The sequence below is a fragment of the Mesocricetus auratus genome, unplaced genomic scaffold (assembly GCF_017639785.1).
Source record: "Mesocricetus auratus isolate SY011 unplaced genomic scaffold, BCM_Maur_2.0 Super-Scaffold_100007, whole genome shotgun sequence".
Taxonomy (NCBI): domain Eukaryota; kingdom Metazoa; phylum Chordata; class Mammalia; order Rodentia; family Cricetidae; genus Mesocricetus; species Mesocricetus auratus.
The window spans coordinates 74606917-74631526 of NW_024429191.1; the positions used below are offsets into that span (position 1 = coordinate 74606917).

Here is a 24610-nt window from a genome sequence, read left to right on the forward strand (position 1 = left end):
TGCGCGGTGCCGGCGGCGGGCAGCGCAGAGTGAGAGGCTCTTTTGTTCGGCTGAGGGGAGGGCCATTGGCGGGGCCTGGGGTTAGCCGCTTCACCTAGGCGTTCTATTGCGACCGCAAGGCTTTTTGCTTCTCTGGGCGCTACTCCCTCGGCCCGCCCGACGCGACACGCTATCAGCGGAACACCGATTCCTCTCGGACTCTCGGGCGCTGCTACGAGGTGAAGAGGCGGGCTGGAGGCGGGGGGGAGGGGGCGCGGCGACGGCGGGAGGCCGCGGGCGGTCGAGGGCCGCGAACGGAAGCCTGGAGCGAGCGGAGCTGGGGGCGCGGCCGGGTCCTACACGGTCGCTTCCCGCGCAGAGCTCGCGGCTTGCGGGAGTATGGGGAGGGCGGGGCACAGAACCCAGATCCCGGGAGCCAAGTGGTTCCTGATGAGCCGAGTCTTCGGAGGGTTAGCTCTTCAGGAGCTGGACTGAGACTGATTGACTCGAGGGAGCGACTTTGGAGTTTGGCGGGAGAAGAAAAACTTTGGGTTCGCGTGGCACGGACCACGACTTCCACACTAGAGGTTTATAAGTGTAACCCTGAGAAAGCGGACACGGTGGCAGTCGCGGGCAGTCCTGTAGCACTTGGAGGAAGGAAAGGCAAAAAAGAAACGTAACCTGAGGATATTGGGTTCAACTGACAGTATCAGTAATTTCTCATGTAGAGGTAACTTCCAGTAAACTTGGGCAAGGGGGCTTGGGATGCTCAGGGTGTGCTAATGGAGAAAAGATTTGTTGAACAGATCTGGGAGCGAGGGATCAGACATTTGACCTTCTGTATAGGAGTTCTTGGGATAAGTAGGGTGGAGGTCCAGAGGAGGATCGTGTGAAATGTGGGAGAGAAAGAGGCTATCTGGTGATGTAGCTTACCCTAGTTTGTAGAGTGTTTGCTTAGCGGGCTGCAAACCCCTGGATTCAGTCTCCTGTAGCACATAAACTGGTTGAGTGTGGAGGCATGTACATGTAATCTTAGCACTCTGGAGGGTCCGAAGTTTATGACCTTTCTTGACTGCATTGGGGTCAAGAAAGGGTGAAATGGCCACTTTTTGCCTAGTAACGGGTCTTATTTGTTTTATTTTTCGAGACAGGTTTTCTCTGTAGCTTTGTAGACCAGGCTGGCCTCAAACTCACAGAGATCCACCTGCCTCGGGCCCCTAAGTCCTGAAATTCATGACTCGAACCACCGCCTGGCCATAATGGGTCTTCAGTGTAAATTGGGAGACTGTAAGAATAATAGCATGGGGGCCGGGCGTTGGTGGCACACGCCTTTAATCCCAGCACTCGGGAGGCAGAGGCAGGTGGATCTCTGTGAGTTCGAGACCAGCCTGGACTACCAAGCGAGTTCCAGGACAGCCTCCAAAGCCACAGAGAAACCCTGTCTCGAAAAACCAAAAAAAAAAAAAAAAGAAGAATAGCATGGAGAGGCAGAGGCAGGCAGATCTGTGGGTTCGAGGCCAGCCTGATCTACAGATCGGTTTCCAGGACAGGCTCCAAAGCAATACAGAGAAACCCTGTCTCTCCTCAGATAAAAAGTGTTTGCTCAAGCTGAGCAAGGCTTGAGACTTCAGTTTAACTCCTAGAACTCAGGTAATGATGGAAAGAAAGAACCCACTCCAGAGAATTGCCCTCTGAGGTAGCTACACATGAGGGTATGGCAGGGGGTTGCAAAAGCAGGCGTTCCCACACACAGTGGTGCACTCCTTTAGTCCCAGCACTCGGAGGCCAGAGGCAGGCGGATCTCTATAAGTTCGAGGCCAGCCTTGTCTACAAAGCTACACAGAGAAACCCTATCTCAAAAAAATTATGAAATATGGAACTCATTTTTCCCAAGTTAATCTACCATTGAGTTATGTTCCAGTACCACAAAAAACTTTTAAAATGAGTTTTACAGCCGGGTGGTGGTGGCACAAACCTTTTATTCCAGCACTTGGGAGGCAGAGGCAAGTGGGTCTCTGAGGAAAACCTGTATTGGAAAAAAAGAAAAAGAAGTTTTACTAGAACATAAGGTATCCTCTCCAGTTTTGGATTAAGAATCGTGTCAGCAGTTTGGAATAGTTTGAAAAGATCTGGGGTTTGGAGATAGATATGTGACTGTAATCAAGGAATTGGTGCCTGTGCCCCTCCTTGGAATGGATACTGAAAAAAATCCCAGTGGAGTGTGTAGGCGCACTTCCATAATCCCTGCCAGCGCTTGGGAGGTGGAGGCAGGAGCTGCAGGAGTTCAGGGCCTAGGGAAAGCCCCCATGTTGAAACCACTTGCTCCTCAGTAAAGATTTGTGGAGGTAGATCTTCAGTCACTTCTGGTTGGTCACTTTTTTTTTATAGATAGCAATAAAATTGGTAGAGTTTTACTCTTCTATGTATTTTTCTGCTCAGTTAAAATACTGTGTGTGCACATGCGTGCATGCCACGCCCCGTGTATGGAAATCCGAGGACAGTTTTGGGAAGTCTGTTCTTCTCCCTTAAGCTCAGGGGATCAATCTCACCCATCAGGCTTTGCATGGCAAGCACTTTTACCTGCTGAGCTGTCTCTGAGGTCCTCTGAATAATTTTTTGGAATAAAAGGCTGTGTGGCCCTCCCTGGCTGTCCTGGAGTTTACCCTATAGACCATGCTGGACTCAGAAATTTGCCTGCCTCTGCCTTCCCCCCAAGTGCTTGGATTAGAGACATTTTCTTTTATTTATGTCTTTATTGTTTTATATTTTTTCTTCTTTTTTTTTTAAGATTTTATTCTGCATGCAAAATACATCATTCTGCCTCCCCATGTGTGCCTGCAGGCCAGAAGAGGGAACCAGATCTCATTACAGATGGTTGTGAGCCAGCATGTGGTTGCTGGGAATTGAACTCAGGACCTCTGGAAGAGCAACCAGTGCTCTTGACCTCTGAGCCATCTCTCCAGCCCCATTGATACTTTGAGACAGAATCTGACTATGTCTCTTGAATTAAAGTCGTTCACCACCACACCAAGCTGGGTTTGTGTGGGGGGTGTTTGTTCAGGGTTTTTTTGTGTGTTTGTCTTTTCAAGACAAGGTTTCTCTGTGGCTTCGGAGGCCGACCTAGAACTCTCTTTGAGGACCAGGCTGGCCTCAAACTCACTGAGATCCACCTGCCTCTGCCTTCTGAGAACTGGGATTAAAGGCCTGTGCCACCACCAGCGGTTTTTTTTTTTTGTTGTTGCTGTTTGTTTTGTTTTTAGTTTTTAAACATGGGGGTAGGGAGTATTCCCTGATATACTAGTGGAAGTCAAAGAACAATTTTGGTGCGTTCTCTTCTACTGTTATGCTAATCTGGTGAATGAAAACAGGTTTGTTAGGCTTAGTGAGACAAACACCTTTACCTACTGAGCCAGCTTGATAGCCCCATTTTCTAAGTTTTGGGGACTATACCTTGGAGAAGTTGGTATGAATGGATTTTATTATCTGTGTCCCAAGTTGGCTTGGGACCTAGCCATACCTAGCCTATGGTTTTATTGAATCTAGGGTGTCTTACACGTTAGGCCAGCACACACACTGAGCTGCATCCCAGTTTGGCAGGCTTTCTACTAGTGAACTACATATACTTCTAGGCCAAATTTGGGGACTGCTGAGCTGATTTTTGTTTTCTTTCCTTTTTCTGGTGGTGGTAGTGCACTGAATTGAAAGCCAAAACCCATGTGCTCTGTCACTGGGCTGTACTACCAGCCTTCTTAAAATCCTTAATGTCTTTTGTGTAAAGTTGAATAATTTCACAGCTGGATTATGGTGCCCCGTGCCTATAATACATCTCTGAAAGAGGCAAACAGGGAATATTGTCTCAAGTTTAAAGACAGCCTGGTCTAAATAGTGAGTTCTGTGCCAGCATGGACTATAGAGTAAGACCCTGTTTGAAAAAACAGGCTAGACCTTCACGATGACTTGGTGGATAAAGGCACTTCCTACCAAGCCTAATAACTTATGTTTGATCCCAGGACCGACATGTTAGGAGGAAACAGCCTTCTGAAAGTTATCCTCTGTCCCTGTGAGTGCTCCCTGCTACAAACACTAAATAAATCCAGGTGACTGAGGCAAAAAGATGAATCACATATTTGAGGCCAACCTAGACTACAAAATTGAGGTCCTGGTACAAAAAAAAGGAAAAAAAAAGCCTGTGGGTTTGCTTCTGATTCAATCTGTACCAACTAATTCTGCTCCCACAGCCACACTCAAAAACAAAACTACTACTACTGCTCTGTTCATTCAGATTTGCATCTGGAAAGCATTTGCTTCACAACCAACCAAATAAAAAGCCAACTGAAAGCAGTTTAAAAAGACTGACACTCGAGTACACTGTCCTACTACAAAAGCCTTTATTTGTGTTTTGATTACTGGTGTGTAGTTGCCAGTTATAGCAAAGATATCTTGTCCTTGTTTTCAGTTCAGAGTTTATTGATTGGTCACTCCCTAAAAAGTGGCAGCTTTGTACTTTTATTTCCTGTTTGATTCTGAAACATCTTTGTTGAGCATACAATGTTCATCAGGGCTCAGAATTCCAATTCTGAGGGAAAATACAAACAAAATGCTTTGGGGATCCCAAGGGAAGGATACTTGGTTAGGTTGGGTGGGCTTTATGGGAGAAGTACCCTTTGGGCTAGGTCTTGAAGAAACTGTAGGGTTCTGGCTGAATACAGTAGGGGATGGTTATAAGCCACTTTGTAAGTACTGGAAATTGAACCCATGTCCTCTGGAAGAGCAGCCAGTGAGTGCTCTTAACCACTGAACCATCTCTCCAGTCCTGAGATTCTTTTGTTTTTGTAATTATGTATCTCATGTGGGTTTTGTGCACTTGAGGGATCCCCTAGAGCTGGAGTTACACATGGAATTGAGCCACTTGACAATTGTGCTAGGAATGAAACCAAGCAAAAGCTCTTAATTGCTGAGCCATCTCTCCCACCCCAGTATTGGTTGTTATGCAAAAAGAGTCTTTATTGCACTTGTTAGGAGTGCAAGCATCTGCCAGGGTGTGGTGTGGTATCGCCCATCTTTAATCCCAGGACTAGGGGAGTAGAGGCAGACAGATCTCTGAGTTTGAGGCCAGTCTGATCTACAAAGTTCCAGGATGGCAAAGGCTACGAAGTGAAACCTTGTTTGTTTAAAAAAAAAGAAAAAAAGAAAAAAAGCAGAGTTCAAGCATCTTTGTGCATAGAATTGAATACTATAACAGAAGCAGATAAGAATAAGGATCTTATGTACTGGGGAAATGGCATGGTTCAGTAAAATGTTTGCCACTAAAGTATAAGAACTGAATTCAGATCCAAGATAAGACATGGAGTGAGGAATTTCCCAGATTGGGGGGAGGGGCAGATAGCCTTAGTAGTACAGTATAGCACAAAGAAACAAGAAACTTAGCCTCTGTGGGTGGGATGGGGAGGTCAGTGGGGGGTATGGGAGGGAGAGGAAACTGGGATTGATATGTAAAATAAGATCATTTCTAAATTAAATAATAATGAAAAAGAAACAGCCTCAGAAAAACAAGATTGAAGGAGAGAACTGACTCCAGACAAGTCTTCCTCAAACTTCCACGTGTACACTGTAGCATGGGCACACCTGCACTCACAGTTGAGAATGCATATTGCACCAGGCAGTGGTGCACGACTTTAGTCCCGGCACTCGGAAGCCAGAGGCAGGTGGTGGATCTCTGAGTTTGAGGACAGCCTGGTCTACAAAGCTACACAGAGAAACCCTGTCTGGGGGTGGGGGCACATATATTTCAATAGGCGTAGTTGGTCATGCAGCCTTTAATTTTAATCTCAGCACTGGAGAGGCAGGGGCAGACTCTAAATTCTAGGCCAGCCTGCTCTACCTAGTTTCAGGACAGCCAAGGCTACATAGAGAAATCCTGTCACCAAAACCAAAAAAAAGAACGTATATTACTCTTACAGAGGACTCTCAGTTACTAGCACCCACCACAGGAGGATTACACAGTTATTAGTAAATTTTTTTCTTTTCATTATTTTTTTCTCTTGGAAGGGTTCCTCTGTGTAGTCTTAGCTGTCATGGAACTCAACTCAGGTTGGCCTCAAACTCTTAGAGAGATTCACCTGCCTCTGCCTCCCAGTGCTGGGATTAAAGGTATGTGTCACCATGCCCCACAGTTTGATGGGAATAAATATAAATCCTGTTTCAGAAAACAAACAAACAAAAAACTCTTGTTGGAAGGAGAGAGCCAGCTTCCTGAAAGTTATCCTCTGACCATCAGACCCAAGCTGTGGCATATATGCACCCACATTATATGTTATTATAAATAATGTATATAATATGTGTGTGTATGGGTGCTATAGTGGATGTGGTGGTTGGAAGTTGGTTCTCTCCAGCCATCTTATTTGAGGCAGGATCTCTTTTTCTGTTGTACTTTGTACTCTAAGCTAGCTGGCCGGTGAGTTTCCTAGCAATTCTGTCTGCACATTCCATCTTGCTGTAAGATAGCTAGGAATGCAGATGCACCCTACCACTTCTGGCTTTGTGTAGGTAGGTGTGTGTCTGCTTGTGGGTATAATACTGTTGCCTAGGGAGGCCAGAGATGTCTAGTTCCCTGGAGCTAAGGTTACAGTTGTGAGCCCAACTCAAGTCTTCTGGAAGAGCAGCCACAAGTGCTCCTAATTACTGAGCCATCTCTCCAGCCCCTAGAGTTAGATTTCTCAAGCTGCACAAAAATAGGTGTCCTAGAAGTTCTTAGGTAGCTCACACTGTGTTTGGCCAGAGGCTGTCATTTCTCAGATGCTCTTCACCTTGTTTTTGGTTTTCATTGTTTTGAGATGGTGTCTCTCCTTTTCCTGGTGCTTACTTAGTAGGCTAGGCTGTCTGACTGCCCAGCAAGCCCCAGGGCTCCTTTTCCTGGTGCTTACTTAGTAGGCTAGGCTGTCTGACTGCCCAGCAAGCCCCAGGGAACTACCTCCCTTGCACTGAAATTAGAAGAGCACACTCCTATTCCTTTTCTAGAAGGGTCCTGGAGATTCAACTTAGGTCCTCATGTTTGCATGATAAGCACTTTACCAACTGAGATACCTCCCCAGCCTTAGCCCGTGCTTTTCTGTGGTAACAGCTGGAACCTATGTCTACACTGGCTTCATGGTTTCTTATGCCTTTCCTATTTCTTTGAATAGTTTATATCAAACTTCAAAACCAAAACAAAATGCTTAATTTTGTGTCTGATACACATACACACAAAATAAATGAGTAAATATAATACTTGTAATATAAATACATACATTAAGAACTAGGTGTAGCTGGACAGCGGTGGTGAATGCCTTTAGTCCCAGAACTCAGGAGGCAGAGACCAGCCAGTTCCAGGAGAACAACAACTAGGTGTAGTGCAGTTAATCCCAACTCTTCTGGAGGCAGAGGCAGGAGTATCTCAAATTCAAGGCCAACTGGGCAGTGTAGCAAGACTATCTGAAAATTAGGGGCTGAGATTTTGGTTCAGTGATAGAATGCTTACCTAGTGCATGCAGGGTCTTGGATTTAATCTCTACCTGAAAGAAAAAAAGCAAGCATTATTCCTCATAAAAATTTAAAACTTTATTTATTGAGTTTGTACATGTGTAAGTGCGCACACATGCTGGTGCATGGATGGAGGTCTGTCGAAGTTGGTTCTGTCATGCCATTCATACTGAAGGTGGATCGCAGGTCTGCAGGTCCTGGGAAGAAAAATCACAATGTCCTTTTAGTTTGAGCCTTTAATCCCATCACTTGGGAGGCAGAGGCAGGTGGCTACAGAGAAACCCTGTCAGGGCCAGGGGGAGGTAAATAAAAGGAAAAGAGAAACAGGGCCCGCAAGGTGGCTCAGTGAATGAAAGTGCTTACTACAAAACTGATTATCTGAGTTTCATCTTCAGAACTTTCGTTAGATCTGACAGATAACGTGCTCACCTTTAGTCCCAGGGGAGGCAGAGGCTGGTGCTGAGTTCCAGAACAGCCTGGACTACACAGAAAGCAAACAAACAAAAACAACCCTTGTTGGAAGGAGAGAGCCAGCTTCCTGAAAGTTGTCCCCTGACCATCATCACATCCAAGCTGTGGCATACATTCACACACACATGCACAATTTTTGTTTTGTTTTTGTTTTTTTTTTTTTTTTGCTCTATACCTCAGGACCTCGGGTTGCCCATAACTTGAAACCTTCCTGCCTTAGCCTCTCCTATTAAACCTCCTAGGCACTTTTGGTAGTCTTTTTTTTTTTTTTTTCAATGCTGGGAGTTGCACCTGGGGACTCATGCAGACAAGCTAAGCATGATATTACTGAGCTATAGCCCCCAGTTTTCCAAACATTCTTAGATGGCATACTATAAAGTACTTAGAATATCTCTAATGGAAAAAGTGCCTTTTTTTTTTCTTACATTAAGCTTCAATAAGGTTCTTACATTAAGATTCAAAAAGGTGGGGACCATTTCTTACTCTCTTGAGTCTCCAAAATTCAGCATATCTAGAATTTGAGTTTTTACATATATCCTAAAACTTTTGTTCAAGGACACTGTTAATACAGTTTAATCCAGATTAGATTATTAAACTAATGCAGAACAATTTTCCTTCTTTGTCTTGGTTTGTTTGCTCTGTTCCCTTGGGGAGGTGAGGGGATTGAGACAAGATCTCTCAGTCTAGTCCATGTTGACCTTAAAACTCCTAACTCCCCTGCCTCCACCTCTCAAAATGTGGTATTAAAGGCCTGTGTCACCACACATGGCCCATCTGCTTCATTCTTTGTATCTCATTCTGGATAACTGATGGTCCATGTGTAAGATTTTAGCCCTTTTTTTTTTTTCTCTCCCAACTTTGTTTTACTGGTGTATTGACAGCGCCATCTACTGACACAATTGGTAATTTTAAGGTTTTGGGCACTTCTCCATTAAAGGTAATCTGAACACTTTATAGTATGTCACCCAAGAATGTTTTGGGAAACTGGTTATAGCTCTGGCCTGTCAGAGGTATGGTGGTGTACTCAAGAGGCAGAGGCAGGCAGATATCTGAGTTTGAGGCCAGCCTAGTAGTCTATAGAGTGAGTTCCAGGACAGCCAAGGCAATACAGAGAAACCCATCAGGGGGAGACACCTAAAACATCAGAACTGAGTAGATTAAAAGGTAAGAGATTTACAGGGAACTAAAATTTGTATGCTAGAATATTTCATGGGGGAGGGCATTGGTGGTGCACACCTTTAGTCCCAGCACCTGGGAGGCAGAAGCAGGCAGATTTCTGAGTTCCAGCCAGCCTAGTCTATAGAGCAAGTGCCAGGATAGGCTCCAAAACTCCACAGAGAAACCCTGTCTCAAAAAACAAAACAAACAGCCGGGCATTGGTGGCGCACGCCTTTAATCCCAGCACTCGTGAGGCAGAGGCAGGCGGATCTCTGTGAGTTTGAGACCAGCCTGGACTACCAAGCGAGTTCCAGGACAGCCTCCAAAGCCACAGAGAAACCCTGTCTCGAAAAACCCCAAACAAACAAACAAACAAACAAAATAATATTTCATGGGCTTTTTGAGTTAGGGTATTGTGTAGACAAGTATAACCTTGAACTCCTTGATCTCATGCTGGGATCACAGGCATTTCTACACCACCGGAGTTTTTAGGGGTCAAATTCAGGGCTTTATTCATGTAAGACAAGCTCTCCACCAACTGACCTGTATCCCCAGCCATAATTAGGGATGTTCATCAAACGAAACCAACTTCCCAGCATGAAAGAACAAGTTGTTTCACCCTTATATAATTCTGTGTATGGGTGTGTATTATATACATGTGTTGGAGCATTTTTTAGACTTTTGGGGTTTGTTGTTTACAATTATTTCATGTGCATTGGTGTTTTGCCTGCTTGTGTGTCTGTGTGAGTGTCCAATCCTCTGGAACTGGAGTTATGGTTGAGAGCTGCCATGTGGGTGCTGGGAATTGAACCCAGGTCCTCTAGAAGAGCAACCAGTGCTCCCAACAACTGAGCCATCTCTCACCCATTAGCATGTTTTAGAAAAGAATAAACTCAGGACCTGCAAGGTAAAGCACTTGGCCTTCAGTCTAAAGTCAGGCGGCCTTGAGTTTCTGTGTGGAACCCATGTGAAGGTGGAAGGAGAAGACCATCTGTACAAAGTTGTCCTGCCCCAAAGAAGACACACCTTACTACATCTGTGATAGCTACTTCCTCTTGTCCCCCTGCTCATTTTAAGTTATTACAGTACTCCAGCTTTAATAGTTATTCTGGTGCTTCTTCTAAGCAGTCCTGAGTCTTAGAAATAAATTATAAAGTAAACTAAGCCAAATAACAGTGCTTTATGGGCTAGGGCTGTAGCTTAGTGCCTAGCATTCTTGAAACCCAAGGTTTAATTCCTAGTACTGCCAAAGGGAAAAAAATTGGAGTTGGCTGGAATTATAGCACAGTTGGTAAAGTACTCTCTTGTCTTTCTTGCATATTGCACAAAGCCCTGTGTTCATTCTCTTAGCACCAAATAAATGGATGTGGTACATACCTATAATCCCAGCACTCAGGGAGGAAGAGACAGGGTCAGAAGTTCAAGGTTATCTTCTGCTACATCATAAATTCCAGGTCAACCTGGGTGAGGTGGCTTAGCCAAGCCCAAGATCCACATTGAGCTGACTCCCACAAATTGTCCCTTGACCTCCATGACACCCATACACACACTAAATGAGTAAAAGCAATAAAGAATTTTTTAAGTTTGAGCTGTGAGGAGCTGGAAAGATGGCTCAGAGGTTAAGAGCACTGACTTCTCTCAGACGACCTGAGTTCAATTCCCAGCAACCACATGGTGGCTCACAACCATCTGTAATGAGATCTGGTGTCCTCTTCTGGCATGCAGGCATGCAAGCAGGCAGAATACTGTATACATAATACATAAATAAATCTTTTTTTTTTTTTTAGTTTGAGCTGTGAATTTATGTAATTCAAGAAAAGCAAAGTGAAAAATAAAGGGACTTTTTAGCTGGACATGGTAGCACACATCTATGATCCCAGTACTTAAAAGGTAGAGACCAGGGGGCTGGAGAAATGATTCAGAGGTTAAGAGCACTGGCTGCTCTTCCAGAGGTTCCTGGGTTCAATTCCCAGCAACCACATGGTGGCTCTTAACCATATGTAATAAGATCAAGTCAAATAATTAAGTATATGTAGCTGATTCAATATAGTATTTTAGGTATGCTTTGTGGCAAAAGAGTATTAGCTAACATAAATTACTTAATATAAAAGTTATAAATGAGCCGGGTGTTGGTGGCGCATGCCTTTAATCCCAGCACTCGGGAGGCAGAGGCAGGCGGATCTCTGTGAGTTCGAGGCCAGCCTGATCTACATATCGAGTTCCAGGACAGGCTCCAAAGCAATACAGAGAAACCCTGTATTATTCTTCCCACACATTGTGGTATACACCTATAATTCCATCACTTAGAAAGCTGAGGACAGCTTGGGCTTCATAGAAAGTCCTTGTTCAAAGGGAAAGAACAAATAAGACATTAATTTTGCTGTGAGATTAATAATCATGGTTAGAGAGATGGATGTGCAGTTAAGAGCATTGACTGCTCTTCTGAAGGACCCTGGTTCAATTCCCAGCATCCACATGGCAACGCACAACTGTCTGTTAACTCCAGTTCCTGGGAACTTGGCACCCATGGCAAAACACCAATCCATGTTTAAAAAAAACCAGTTAAAAAAGAAAAATAATTTTGTCTAAAAAAAATGGTGGCTAACTTCCTAACCAGTAAGTGTGCCTGATGCCCTTTTTATTTCCTTTTGTCATTTTAGCAGCGTCACTCTTCACACCGGAAAGCTGGCGGGTACTATGGGAAAAAAACAGAACAAGAAGAAAGTGGAGGAGGTGCTAGAAGAAGAGGAAGAGGAATATGTGGTGGAGAAAGTTCTTGACCGGCGAGTTGTCAAGGGCAAAGTGGAGTATCTTTTAAAGTGGAAGGGGTTCTCAGAGTAAGTTTCATCGTCACAGGTAAAGTCAGTCATTATGAGTGCTACCTGTTCAGTGATGGGTATACCTTGGATCAGTCCTGACCTCCACAGCTGATAGTCTACTGAGGAAGGACTTACATTCAGAGTGCTACAATATATATGACAGCTTTTTGTTTTGTTTCATTTGTGTTTGTGGGCATGCTGCCGGTAAGTCCTGGGATAAAAGTCAGGTCTTCAGGCTTGGCAGATGTCTCCTTTTTCCCATTGAGCCATCTTGCTAGTCCCCGACAGTGATTTCTTTTTTGGTTTTTCGAGACAGGGTTTCTCTGCATTGTTTTGGAGGCTGTCCTGGAACTAGCTCTGTAGACCAGGCTGGCCTTGAACTCACAGAGATCCGCCTGCCTCTGCCTCCCGAGTGCTGGGATTAAAGGCGTGTACCACCAACGCCCGGCCCCCGACAGTGATTTCTGAGGAGAAATTTGTATAAAATAGTCCACTTCTGCAAAGTAGTCTTTCCTTGAATAGGACAGGTTTCTAAGCCTTTGGTCTTTACCGTCCCCTACTAGCAAAGTTCTTAATTCTGAACAAATATCTAGCTGTTCATTATCATTTAACTCTCTTCTAAGACTAGATTCTCTTAGTTAAAAATGTTGACTTGAGTGGAAGTATAACTTGCTGTGCTTGCTGGTTTCAGTGAGGACAACACATGGGAGCCAGAAGAGAACCTGGATTGCCCTGACCTTATTGCTGAGTTTCTACAGTCACAGAAAACAGCCCATGAGACAGATAAATCAGAGGGGGGCAAGCGCAAAGCCGATTCTGACTCTGACGATAAGGGAGAGGAAAGCAAACCAAAGAAGAAGAAAGAAGAGGTGAGAGACTTAGGCTAGGGATTTTCCCCAGCCAGATGTCACACCATCACACCATTCCAGCAGTGTGGTCTTACCTCATCTCTCCTCTATCCTCCCCTTTGGACAAGGTCTTGCATAGAAGTCTAGGTTGGCCTCAAACTTGTGATAATTCTCATTAGCTTTCTAAGTATTGGGCTTACAGTTATGAGCTACCATAGTTGAACTTCTCTCCCTTTTGAATCTCAGCAGTCATGTCCTGTTTGTCCTTCAGAAATAAACTAATGTGTTAAAAGGATTTGGAAGTCAACCATGTACATGCCTGTAATCCTAACAGGAGGGTCAGGGATAAGAGACCTCAACTACAGGAGACCTTGTCTCGTCGAAACATAACAAAGCCAAAAAAAAAGGGATTTGGGGCTTATTCTTAGAGTGATCTAATCTTACTTTTTATCCATGGTGCAAGAATGATGAGCTGAGTGGGGGCTGCAGAGATGGTTCAGTGGTTAAGAGCACTAACTAAGGCCTTTGATCCCAGCACATAGGAGACAGAAGCAGGTGTATCTCAGTGAGTTCAAGGCCAGCCTGGTCTAGAGTGAGTTCTAGGACAGAGAAACCCTGTCTTTAAAAACAAAACAAAAAAAGCACTGACTGGCTGCTCTTCCAGAGGTCCTGAGTTCCATTCCCAGCAACCACATGGTGGCTCACAGCCATCTATAGTGGGATCTGATGCCCTCTTCTGGCATAAAGGTATAGATGCAGGTAGAGCACTCATACAGAAAATAAGTAAATCTTAAAAAAAAGAATGGTAACAGGTAGCAGTTACTGGAGACACATGACAGCAACTGAATTAATTTCCTGTCAATAGATTGCTTTCAGTGTTTTGATTACTACAGATTTGAGGTAGCTGTGTTTTCTTACTTAGTATCTTAATTTACCTTTGAAGTGACAATATGAGCATTTCTTTTGCTTGGGGTGTGTGTCCCATTCAGGCTGGGAATACCTTATGGTGTGGGAAGCAGAGGAAGCCTTTAGTGAATGTGATTACATTTCTTTTTTTTTTTTTTTTTCTCGAGACAGGGTTTCTCTGTATTGTTTTGGAGTCTGTCCTGGAACTCGCTCTGTAGACCAGGCTGGCCTCGAACTGTGATTACATTTCTTAGAAACGCAGAAATAACTTCATTCTGAATGTAGTCCGATGTCGATAAAATTGTTCTCCCTTCTGGTTTTTACAGTCAGAAAAGCCACGAGGTTTTGCCAGGGGTTTGGAGCCTGAGCGGATTATTGGAGCTACTGACTCCAGTGGAGAACTCATGTTCCTGATGAAATGGTGAGTCTGCCAGTGGCTCTGTGTGGTTGTTTCTTCCCTTCTCCATCTGTTCTGTGCCAGAGGAAAAGAGCTGCACCTTCGAAATTCCAGTCGCCAGGTGTGAATCTTTAAGATGACATAGTCCTTCGATAGTGATCCTCGGCATGACTACAAACCTGGACTCATGAGTTACAGGTAGGGGCCCTTAGGATTTTCAGATCTCTGATTTTTTTTCTTTTTTTCCTTTTTCTTTTGGTAGGTGGGAGAGACTATGGAGAGGAATCACATTTCAGTTCTGTTGAGTAAAGAAAAATATTCTGAAATGCGATTGGATTGAATTGCCCTCCTTCTCTGCCACCTTCTTAGTAAGATCAGGCTGGCCCCCATAAACAGGACTCTGTTCATGTGTGAGGGTTAGGAAAGAATTTGTAGAATTTATTTTAAATTTCAAAATTAGCCAGCAGGGGTCAGCAAGGCCTCTACTGTTTACTGTTACTGCGCATACTGTAGGCCTGCCTCTTCCTATTATAAATATTAGTGGTAACAATGCAGACTTGTTCTAAGTAGAAGCAGTTGGTAGTGTTTGTTAGCACTAGCCAGTATCACCTGCTGAACATGCTTATACTTGCTGTGTACTGTCAGCATAGTAGGTTTCTGTGACTGGCCTTACCACAGTATCATTAGGCAATGGGAAATTTTTCATCTGCAGTCCATTTCTGGACAGAACATTATCAAGCAGTACATGACAGTACTTTTAAACCATTTAATGAAAAGTTCAAGTTAGTGAAAGTAAATTTTTTTTTGTGGTTTTTCGAGACAGTTTATTGTTTTGGAGGCTGTCCTGGAACTCGCTCTGTGGACCAGGCTGGCCTTGAACTCACATTCGCCTGCCTCTGCCTCAAGAGTGCTGGGAATAAAGGCATATGCCACCAACACCAGACATAGTGAAAGTAATTATCTTTGTTTTTTATTGTTTTGAGACAGTTTACTCTAGCCGAGGCTTACCTTGAACTTGAAATCCTCCTGCCCCAGACTCTGTGCTGAGATTACAGGGACATGCCACCATGATGGACTAGGAGAGTAAGTGTTAAGCCATTGCCAGTTAAAACAGGATTGTCAAGTCTTTGATTGGTCTAGAAATTTCTCTGAAACTGGTACTATGGTAGTTCTTCCCTAGATAATGGCTGGAATAAGTTCAATACAGGTGTCACAATTAACCACTTATTTTCTTTCTGTGTTCCTTCAGTACTTATTGATTCTGACCCTCTTCTAACTTGTAGGAGAAAAGATAAACTGAATAGGTTGTGTTAAGTAGTCTAGTTAATATACACTTGTCCTTCGTATCACTAGCGTAAGTGGCAGTAGTATCTCCGTATTTTGTAGGGTTGCATTCTTGGTCAGGTACAGTTTTGCACACTTTTAGAGTCCCAGCACTCACATAAAATGAAAGTATTACAACTTGGAAGCCAGCCTGACCTAGCGTAAGATAAAAGCAAACGCACCCACAAAAGAGCCATTAGTAATAACCCATATCTGTAATTGCAGCACAGAGGTTAACTGGGAATATAGATTAAGACTGCTTCAAATAACAAAATAGCAGGGGGGAAAAAAGTGTAGGGGATTAGTTGTCTTACTACAAGGTTTAAGTTAAGATTTGGATTTTGGAAGCCCGGCATGGATGGAGGCAGAGGTAGGTGGATCTCTGTGAGTTCGAGATCAGCCTGGTCTACAGAGCTAGTTCCAGGACAGACTCCAAAACAATACAGAGAAACCCTGTCTCGAAAAATCAAGAGAGAAAAGAAAGCAAGAGATTTGGATGTTGGGCTAGGCGTGTGGCTCAGGATTAAAGTGTTAACATAAATATTTGTGGGTTTGATCCCTGACCCTGCCCAAAACAAAATAAAACCTCAAACCTTTGTGACAGGTTTATTTGGCTTTCTGGTAGAGGGTGTTCTAGCATGTGCAAGACCCATGGTTTAAACCCCAGCACCCACTCCCTCACCCCCAAAAGACTGAATGTTAATTATAAAACCCAAGGTGTATGGCCTAGTATTATGGTCCACCCCCTTTTCAGCAGTCAGAGGGTAGAGGCAGTGGACCTCTCTCGAGTTTCAGGCCTGCCTGGTCTACATATCAATTTGCAGAACTACATACAGCAGTAGTTCCCAGTCTGTGGGTCACCATGAGAACATACAGATATTTATATTATGAGTTATGAAGTAGCAACAAAATAACCTTATGGTTGGAGGTCAACACAACAAGAGGAACTGTGTTAAAGGGTCACAGGAAGGTTCAGAACCACTGACATAGAGACCCTATTAAACAAAACCAAAAAAGGGATAGATGTATACACCCATAGCTCAGGATATAGTTGTAGAGGGCTTTCTTAGCACACACATGGCCCTGACTTCCATCCCTAAACTACATACATGCACTTATATAGATATATATGGGGGTGCTGGAGAGGTGACTCAGTGGTTAAGAGCACTACTGGCTGCTCTTCCAAAGGTCCTGAGTTCAATTCCCAGCACCCACGTGGTAGCTCACAACCATCTATATAATAAGATCTAATGCCCTCTGCTGACAAGCAGAGCACCCATATTTAAAATACACAAAAAATTGACAAGATATATGGCACTGGAGAGATGGCTCAGCAGTCTCTTCCAGAAGACTAGGGTTTAGTTCCCAGCACCCCCATCGTAGCTCACTATCTTTTTTTTTTTTTTTTTTTTTTTCGAGACAGGGTTTCTCTGTGGCTTTGGAGGCTGTCCTGGAACTCACTCTGTAGACCAGGCTGGTCTCGAACTCACAGAGATCCACCTGCCTCTGCCTCCTGAGTGCTGGGATTAAAGGAGTGCGCCACCAACGCCCGGTCGTAGCTCACTATCTTATGTAACTCCAGGCCTAGAGAGTCTGGCATCCGAGGCATAGGCATGCATGTGGTACACATGCGTGTGTTTGGGTAAAACACACTTACACATAAAAAAAATTATTTTTAATTACAGCCTGATTTTCCAGGAAAGTGAAGATACCTGTCTATTTCTAAAAATAGAAAATATTTCTACATAGGGAAAGGACGTAAATTTATTCTAGAATCATTCAGTCAAAAGAGGGTTATGGGTACATACCCCATTAGGATTCAGTACATTTCCCACCATCTTTTTTTTTTTTTTTTTTTTTTTTTCTTTCTTTTTTTACTTTTTCAAGACAGGGTTTCTCTGTATTGTTTTGGAGGCTGTCCTGGAACTGCTCTGTAGACCAGGCTGGCCTCAAACTCACAGAGATCTGCCTGCGTCTGTCTCCCCAGTTCTGGTATTAAAGGTGTGTGCCACCAACGCCTGGCTTGGTGTAGTTTCTTATGGGAGCTTCACCATATCGGCTTATTCTCTGGTTCCCTGTGGCTCTGGACTCTTGTTCTTGTTCCGTTTCTAGAGGTTTGAGGTGCTATGTCAGATGGTCATGTATGTGTTGCCTGCCCCATGCTGCTGCCTCTGTCTTTGACAGGCCCAGTGACCTGAAGATAAATAGATAAGAGTTTACTCCTAGTTACTGTAATGTATATCGTTTTCAGATTTTTAGAACATGAAAACTTGGAAAAAATATAAAGAATTATATCATAGCACCTTCTTTTCTACCTTCTCATGCTGGAGCACTGTTTTAAACTACGTGGAAGTGATGTGAGGTTGGCATATGGTGATGTTAAACACTATGTTATTGTGTTATTGAGTTAGCGTTGCCAGATCAATATTAAATTCTCTTACAAAGCCAAAATCGCTGTGTGCACTGGCTGGGATATAGTTTTGGAAGATAAGCTTTCTTTGTCCTTTTCCAAAGAAACTACTTGAGTCAGATGACCTACCTTTTGAGAAAGTTCCTTAAAGGGGATTTTAACAGGAGGAAGATCTTTGAGGGTATTAAGTGACATAACTCACCTAGTAAATGCTGCTTGCATCCTGTTTTCCTATTTTGTCTTTAGGATTTAGACTTTTAAAGCCTCATTCCCTAGGTGATCTGATTTAGGAGACAACAGCTGATCTCAAAGTTTCTTTGTGCTTTGTTCTACAGGAAAAACTCTGATGAGGCTGACCTGGTCCCTGCCAAGGAAGCCAATGTCAAGTGCCCACAGGTTGTCATATCCTTCTATGAGGAAAGGCTAACGTGGCATTCCTACCCCTCAGAGGATGATGACAAAAAAGACGACAAGAACTAGCCCTCTTGAGTACCAGCCCCTGTCACCTTTGACTGTGGGTTTCAAGTGGGGAGGGAAGGAGTTCTACTTGTCTTGACACCATAGAGGTGGCTTGAGAAGATGTCCTTTGAAGAGCCAGCATAGTTTCTGTGCCCTGCAGCAGCCCAAGTGCTTTAAATCGTTTCAAGCTGTATAGTTTGCACACCCATCCCAGTGGAGGGGAAAGGGGTACGTGTTTCAAGGCAACCTGTTCTGCACTTTGCTAAGAAATCAGAGGGCCTTCCATGAAGGACAAAACCTGCAGAACTGGGGTGTGGGAGAGCAAAGATACTGTGGATCTTCAAAGAGCATCTCCACAACCCACAGCCTTCTTCCCAATAGTATTAACTGCATTTTTACAGCCTAGCATGTGTGTAGTTTTTGGCTATTACTGGTATATTCAATTGGGGGTGGGAGGGTTAGGGCAGGGAGGAAGGGAGATGGGTGGAATCATTTTGGTTAAAATTTGGGGCCTGATTGGGGAAATGGTGAAACAGTAGAAAGAACAGCTAACTAATCAATTGGTTCTATGTCAATATTTTGCCTTTTCAAAAAATTCATTGGCACCATTAATGAGGATTCAGAGACTGTTAAAAAAAAATCAGTGAATGCTGAAATCTACAGCCAAGGTGCTCCCTACCTGAGCTCATTGTGGCCCACAAAGGACAAAGCCAGTTCTCTGAGTTACCAAAGCTGCCATTTGAAGATGGAAACTGACTGAGGAGGGAAAGTTTTATTGGAAAGTATATACAGACAGACTGTTCTGCCTTTAGAGGTGCTAATTCCTGAAATTGGAGAAAAATACCTTTTTCCAGTTATGAAGTTACAAGTATCAGTTTGTCCATCTAAGCCACTGGCTCAAGTATTGCAGGAGGGCCTATGGGAGATGGGAGCAGAGGGCCTGTGCTCTTAGGGTTGAAACTCTTGGAGCTTTTCTTTTTTGTTTTGGGGGTTTTGTTGTTTTGGGGTTTTTTTTGTTTTTTGTTTTTTGTTTTGTTTTGGTTTTTTCAGCTTTGAACCCTGAAACTGCTCTTGGCAGGTTCAGTTACTGACAGCACAAATTCCATTTAGTCAATTCAAGGGTTGAATGACTTCACAAACCCTGGTCTCAGGAGATTAACTTTCATATTGGGGTAGTAGTTCACTTGAGAATACAAAATCTTCAGATTAACTGATGTCCAAAATACTGTCTTGAATCATGAGATCCATCAATTTTTAGTACTGTCTAGACCTGCATCTAGAAAACTACATTGTAAAATCTTAAAGCATGTGTTAGATGTATGTGAAAATTTTGTTTAAATGTAAACTTCATACCATACCGTCAGTTTTTGTCTTAATAAAACTATAGATTTATAATTCTTGGTTTCTGTCTTTTTTTTTTAAAGACCAGGTCTCCTTCCCTGTGTTGCCCACTCTGTCTCAGAACTTTGAATCCTGTGCCTCTGCCTTCCAGTATTGGGATTACACAGGTCATACACCACTGCACTGGGTATGACTAGCTCACTAGAAACCCCTTTTGCCTCGTTTCAGCTTGTTGGAGATAGTTTCCATGGCTTAGTGATTATAGATGAACACTGTAGGCTTGAAATCTGATGCCTTAATATTTTAAACGGTCTCAATTTTTTGTTTGTTTTTTGGGTTTTTATTTGTTCGGCTTTTCCAGACAGGGTTTCTGTCTTTGGAGGCTGACTTGGAACTAGCTCTTGTAGATCATGCTGGTGTCAAACTCACAGAGATCCACCTGCCTCTGCCTCCTGAATACTGGGACTAAAGGCATGCGCCACCACTGCCCGCCCATAGTAAATGTTCTTAAGCATTTATAATTGCTGTACACATTCTAAGAACTGTCTTATCATTCTGTCTTTCAGCTTGCTGAGAAATTATTTTCTGTGTAACAGTCCTGGAACTATAATTCTGGAGCCCAGATAGGAATAGATCTTTGCTGCTGTTTAATTATTTTATTATCTTATTGTATGTTTTGCCTGCATGTATGTCTATGCACCACTTATGTGTCCAATGTCCAGAAACTGGAAGAGAGCATGTGATACTGCCTATTGGGAGCCATCTAATGTGGGTGCTAGGAATCAAACCAGGGTTCTGGAAGAATGGCCAATGTTCTTATCCACTGAACCACCATCTCTCCAGCCCTGTTGCTTTGTTTTAACACATTACTGTGTACACATGTTAAAGTCAGAGGACAACTTTGCGGAGTTGAGTTCAGGGAAGCAGGCTCAGATTTTTTGTTGTGCTTTTTGTGCCAAGCTGTCTCACTAGCACTTTGTACTCTAATCCAGGCTAGTCTGAAATTTACGGGTTAGCTTAAATTCAAATTACCTTAAATTCAAGGTGACCTCTTACCTTAGTTCCCCCAAATGCTAGGGTTATAAGCATGTGTTACAAGGGCAGTTCAAAGTCTTGTCTGTTTTTTTTTTTTGTTTGTTTGTTTTTTTGTTATAGAACAAAGTCTCACGGTATAGCCATGTCTGGCCTGGAACTCCCTATGTAGACTAGGCCGGTGTAAAACCTTTCAGTGATCCTGTCTTTTTTGTTTTGTTTTTTGTTTTTCCGAGATGGGGTTTCTCTGTAGGAGCCTGTCCTGGAGCTGGCCTCGAACTCACAAAAATCTGCCTGCCTCTGCCTCGCCAGTGCTAGGATTAAAGGCGTGCGCCAACGCCTGGTGAGCCTGTCTTTATTATGTGTGTTTATATATGCCTGTGTGTCCATGAGTACAGGTTCCTAGATACACTTGGAGCAGGTAGTTCTGAGCTGCTTGAATGCTGGAACCTGAACTTGGATCCTCTTCAAGAGCAGTACAGGCTCTTTTATTTATTTATATATATGGGTGTTTTGGTTGCATGTGTGTCTATAACACATGCCTACCAAGGTCAGAAGAGGTCACTGAGTCACCTGGAACTGAATTTAGAGATGGTTGTGAGCTGCCATGTGAGTGCTAGGAAATGAACCTGAGTCTTCTGGCTGTATGTGCTCCTTTTTTTTCCCCCAAGACAGGGTTTCTCTGACCTGGAACTAGCTCTTGTAGACCAGACTGGTCTCAAACTCACAGAGATCCGCCTGCCTCTGCCTCCCGGTGCTGGGATTAAAGGCATGCACCACCAACACCTGTCCATGTGTGCTCTTGACTGCTGAATGAACCATCTCTCAAGTACCCCACATTCTCTGCTTGTTATTTTAGTTTTAGGGTTTGTTTGACAAAGGATCTCACTAACCCAGCTCAGGCTGGCCTTGAACACTTCATCTTTTTACACATACTCCTTTTTGTGTTTGTTTTTTGTTATTTGTTTCTCTGTGTGGCCCTGGCTGTCCTGCAACAAGCTCCATAAATCAGCAGCCTGGTCTTGGACTCAGATCCACTTGCCTCTGCCTCATGAGTGTTGGGATTAAAGGCATTTACCACCACTGCCTGGGTACCTTTTTTTTTTTAATGTGTTTTTATTTTATGTATATTAGTGTTTTGTCTGCATGTATGTTTGCATACCAAATGTATGCCTGGTGCCCACAGAATTCAGAAGCCACCAGCTTTCCACCTGGAGTTACCGATATTAGCCATCATGTGGGTGTTGGTCCTCTGCAAAGCCAACAAGTGCTCTTAAGCACTGAGCCATCTCTCCAGCCCCAGTTCTAAGCATTTTTTAAAAAGGAAAAGTTGAGACCTTGAGTTCATTGAAAAGAGGATAATTACATGCAGATAAACATGCAGATGCTTGGGCTAGAGAGGTGGCTTATCGGTTAAGAGCACTGCCTGCTCTTCCAAAGGTCCCGAATTCAATTCCCAGCAACCATATGGTGGTTCACAACCATCCGTAATGAGATCTGGTATTCTTTTCTGGCCTACAGGCATACATGCAGGCATACCACTATACATAATAAATAAATCTTAAATTTTTTATTTATAATGTATACAGTCTTCTGTCTGCATGCCAGCAGAGGGCACCAGATCTCACTCAAGGTGGTTGTGAGCCACCATGTGGTTGCTGGGAATTGAACTCAGTATCTCTGGAAGAGCAATCAGTACTCTTAACTGCTAAGCCATCTCCAGCCCCAATAAATAAATTTAAAAAAAATGCAGACACTGTTTTCAGCATTCCCTAGGGGAGTTTGAGAGGGAAGTAAGTAGGAAATCTATTCACTTACTGGTCATGAAGTCTTTTTGTACAGAGGTCTCTGTCAATGTAGGTGCAGCAACACAGCAGTCTGTGACAACTGAATTTGGCTGAGATGGATACAGACATTTTGTTCTGTACCATCAGGTGCACTGAACTGAGATATCAGCCTTGGTACATCCCAAGTGAGCAGCTGTTCAGTTTTACTTTTTAAAAATTATTTTTATTTTGTGTCCATTGCTACTTTGCCTGCATGTATGCCTGTGTGTCAGATTTCCTTGGAAATGCAGTTATAGACAGTTGTGAGCTGTCATGTGGATGCTGGGAATTGAACCTGGGTCCTCTGGAAGAGCAGCCAGTGCTCTTAACCAAAATTGGTTCTACTTTTAACCCTTGAAACCAACTTCACAAGAATTTCTAGTATTCTTGACCTGTGGAGAAACCTTGTCATGGGCTGGAAAGATGGCTTAATGGTTAAGAGCACTGACTGCGCTGGGCGGTGGTGGCACATGCCTTTAATCTCAGCACTTGGGAGGCAGAGGCAGGCGGATCTCTGTGAGTTCAAGGCCGGGCTGGACTGACAGCCTCCAAAACAATACAGAGAAACCTTGTCTCGTAAAACAAAACAAAAAAAGAGCACTGACTGCTCTTGGAGAAGACCCAAATTCAGGTCTCAGCACAAGTGGCTCACAATCTCTTAACTACAGCTTCAGAGGATCCCAACACCCATTTTTGCCTCTGCTGGCATCTGTACTCAGGTGTACATACCCACACACAGACACATAACTTAAAAGTAAATTTTAAGAAAAAAATCTTCCCACTGGGAAGTGGTAGAACAAACACTCAGGAGGCAGAGGTAGGCAGATCTCTGAGCTCCAGAGCAGCCAGGGCTTCAGAGAGAAATCTTATCTGGAACAAAAAAAGGCAATCTTGCCATGTATGCAGCACAAACTAAGTGTGTCCACTGACAATTTTCTTTTTCCTGTCTTGAGAGACAAAGTCTCATCTGTGTAGCCCAAGCTAGCCTTAAACTCAGATCTGCCTTCCAAGTGCATTGAGATTACTGATGCTTTTCCTCTTTTTTTTTTTTTTTTTCTTTTTTTCCAGACAGGGCTTCCCTGTATTGCTTTGGAGGCTGTACTGGAACTCACTCTGTAGAGGCTGGCTTCAAACTCACAGAGATCCATCTGCCTCTGCCTCCCGAGTGCTGGGATTAAAGGCACGTGCCACCAACACCTGACTTACTGATGGTTTTCTAAAGACCATTAGCTCATTTCCAGATAAAAGTTTAAGAGTAAAATTGTCTTATTTATTTATTTGGTTTTTTTGTTGTTGTTGTTGTTGTTTTTTTTTTTTTTTTTTTTTGGTTTTTCGAGACAGGGTTTCTCTGTGGCTTTGGAGGCTGTCCTGGAACTAGTTCTTGTAGACCAGGCTGGTCTCGAACTCACAGAGATCCACCTGCCTCTGCCTCCCAAGTGCTGGGATTAAAGGCATGTGCCACCAATGCCCGGCTCGAGTAAAATTGTCTTTTTTTTTTTTTAAGATTTATTTATTACATATACAGTGTTCTGCCTACATGCCAGAAGAGAGCACCAGACAGATTGAATTGTAGATGGTTGTAAGCCACCATGTGGTTGCTGGGAATTGAACTCAGGACCCCTGGAAGAGCAGTCAGTGCTCTTAACCTCTGAGCCATCTCTCCAGCCCCGAGTAAAATTGTCTTAAGTGATTGTTGTAGATACACATGCAAAACTGTTAATTATTAAATAGGTACAACAAAGTTGGAGAGATAGCTCAGCAGTTAAGAGTGCTTGGTGTTCTTACAAACACTAGAGTTTGGTTCCCATCACCCATGTCCTTCCACACATAATACAGCCTCAGGGAATCTGTCCTTTTCCGGTCTCCATAGGCAACCCAACACATACACATATATAAATGATATTTCCATGAAGTCTCACCATCATGGACCCAGAACTTTTGAACCTAAAGCCTTGTGCATTCTAGTCAAATGTTCTCTCAACTTCTCAACTGAGCTCTATCAACAGCCTTTTTTCTTTCTAGATAGGGTCTCACTAAACCACCCAGGCTAGCAGTGAACTCTCATCATGCCTTGGCCTGTTAGATGCTAGGTTTATGGCTGTGGGCCCACATACTAGGCTAAC

The 24610-nt window shown here is 43.5% G+C and overlaps 1 protein-coding gene across 1 annotated transcript; it reads left to right on the forward strand.

The window, feature by feature from the left end:
• Positions 1–3: 3 nt before the first annotated feature.
• Cbx1 (chromobox 1) lies at positions 4–19683 on the forward strand. The gene is made up of 5 exons (XM_040749573.1): positions 4–218; positions 11787–11963; positions 12637–12814; positions 14026–14120; positions 18165–19683. The coding sequence occupies exons 2-5, from the start codon at positions 11824–11826 to the stop codon at positions 18307–18309; spliced, it is 558 nt and encodes a 185-aa protein (XP_040605507.1). The 5' UTR covers positions 4–218; positions 11787–11823; the 3' UTR covers positions 18310–19683.
• Positions 19684–24610: the final 4927 nt, after the last annotated feature.

What these genes read in the sequence shown, in the direction of transcription:
- Cbx1 (XM_040749573.1), top strand. Translation starts at nt 11,824, where the DNA reads ATGGGAAAAAAACAGAACAAGAAGAAAGTGGAGGAGGTGCTAGAAGAA. An exon ending in AAGTGGAAGGGGTTCTCAGA is followed by an intron (nt 11,964 to 12,636) that starts GTAAGTTTCATC and finishes TGCTGGTTTCAG; the next exon opens with TGAGGACAACACATGGGAGC. An exon ending in CAAAGAAGAAGAAAGAAGAG is followed by an intron (nt 12,815 to 14,025) that starts GTGAGAGACTTA and finishes TGGTTTTTACAG; the next exon opens with TCAGAAAAGCCACGAGGTTT.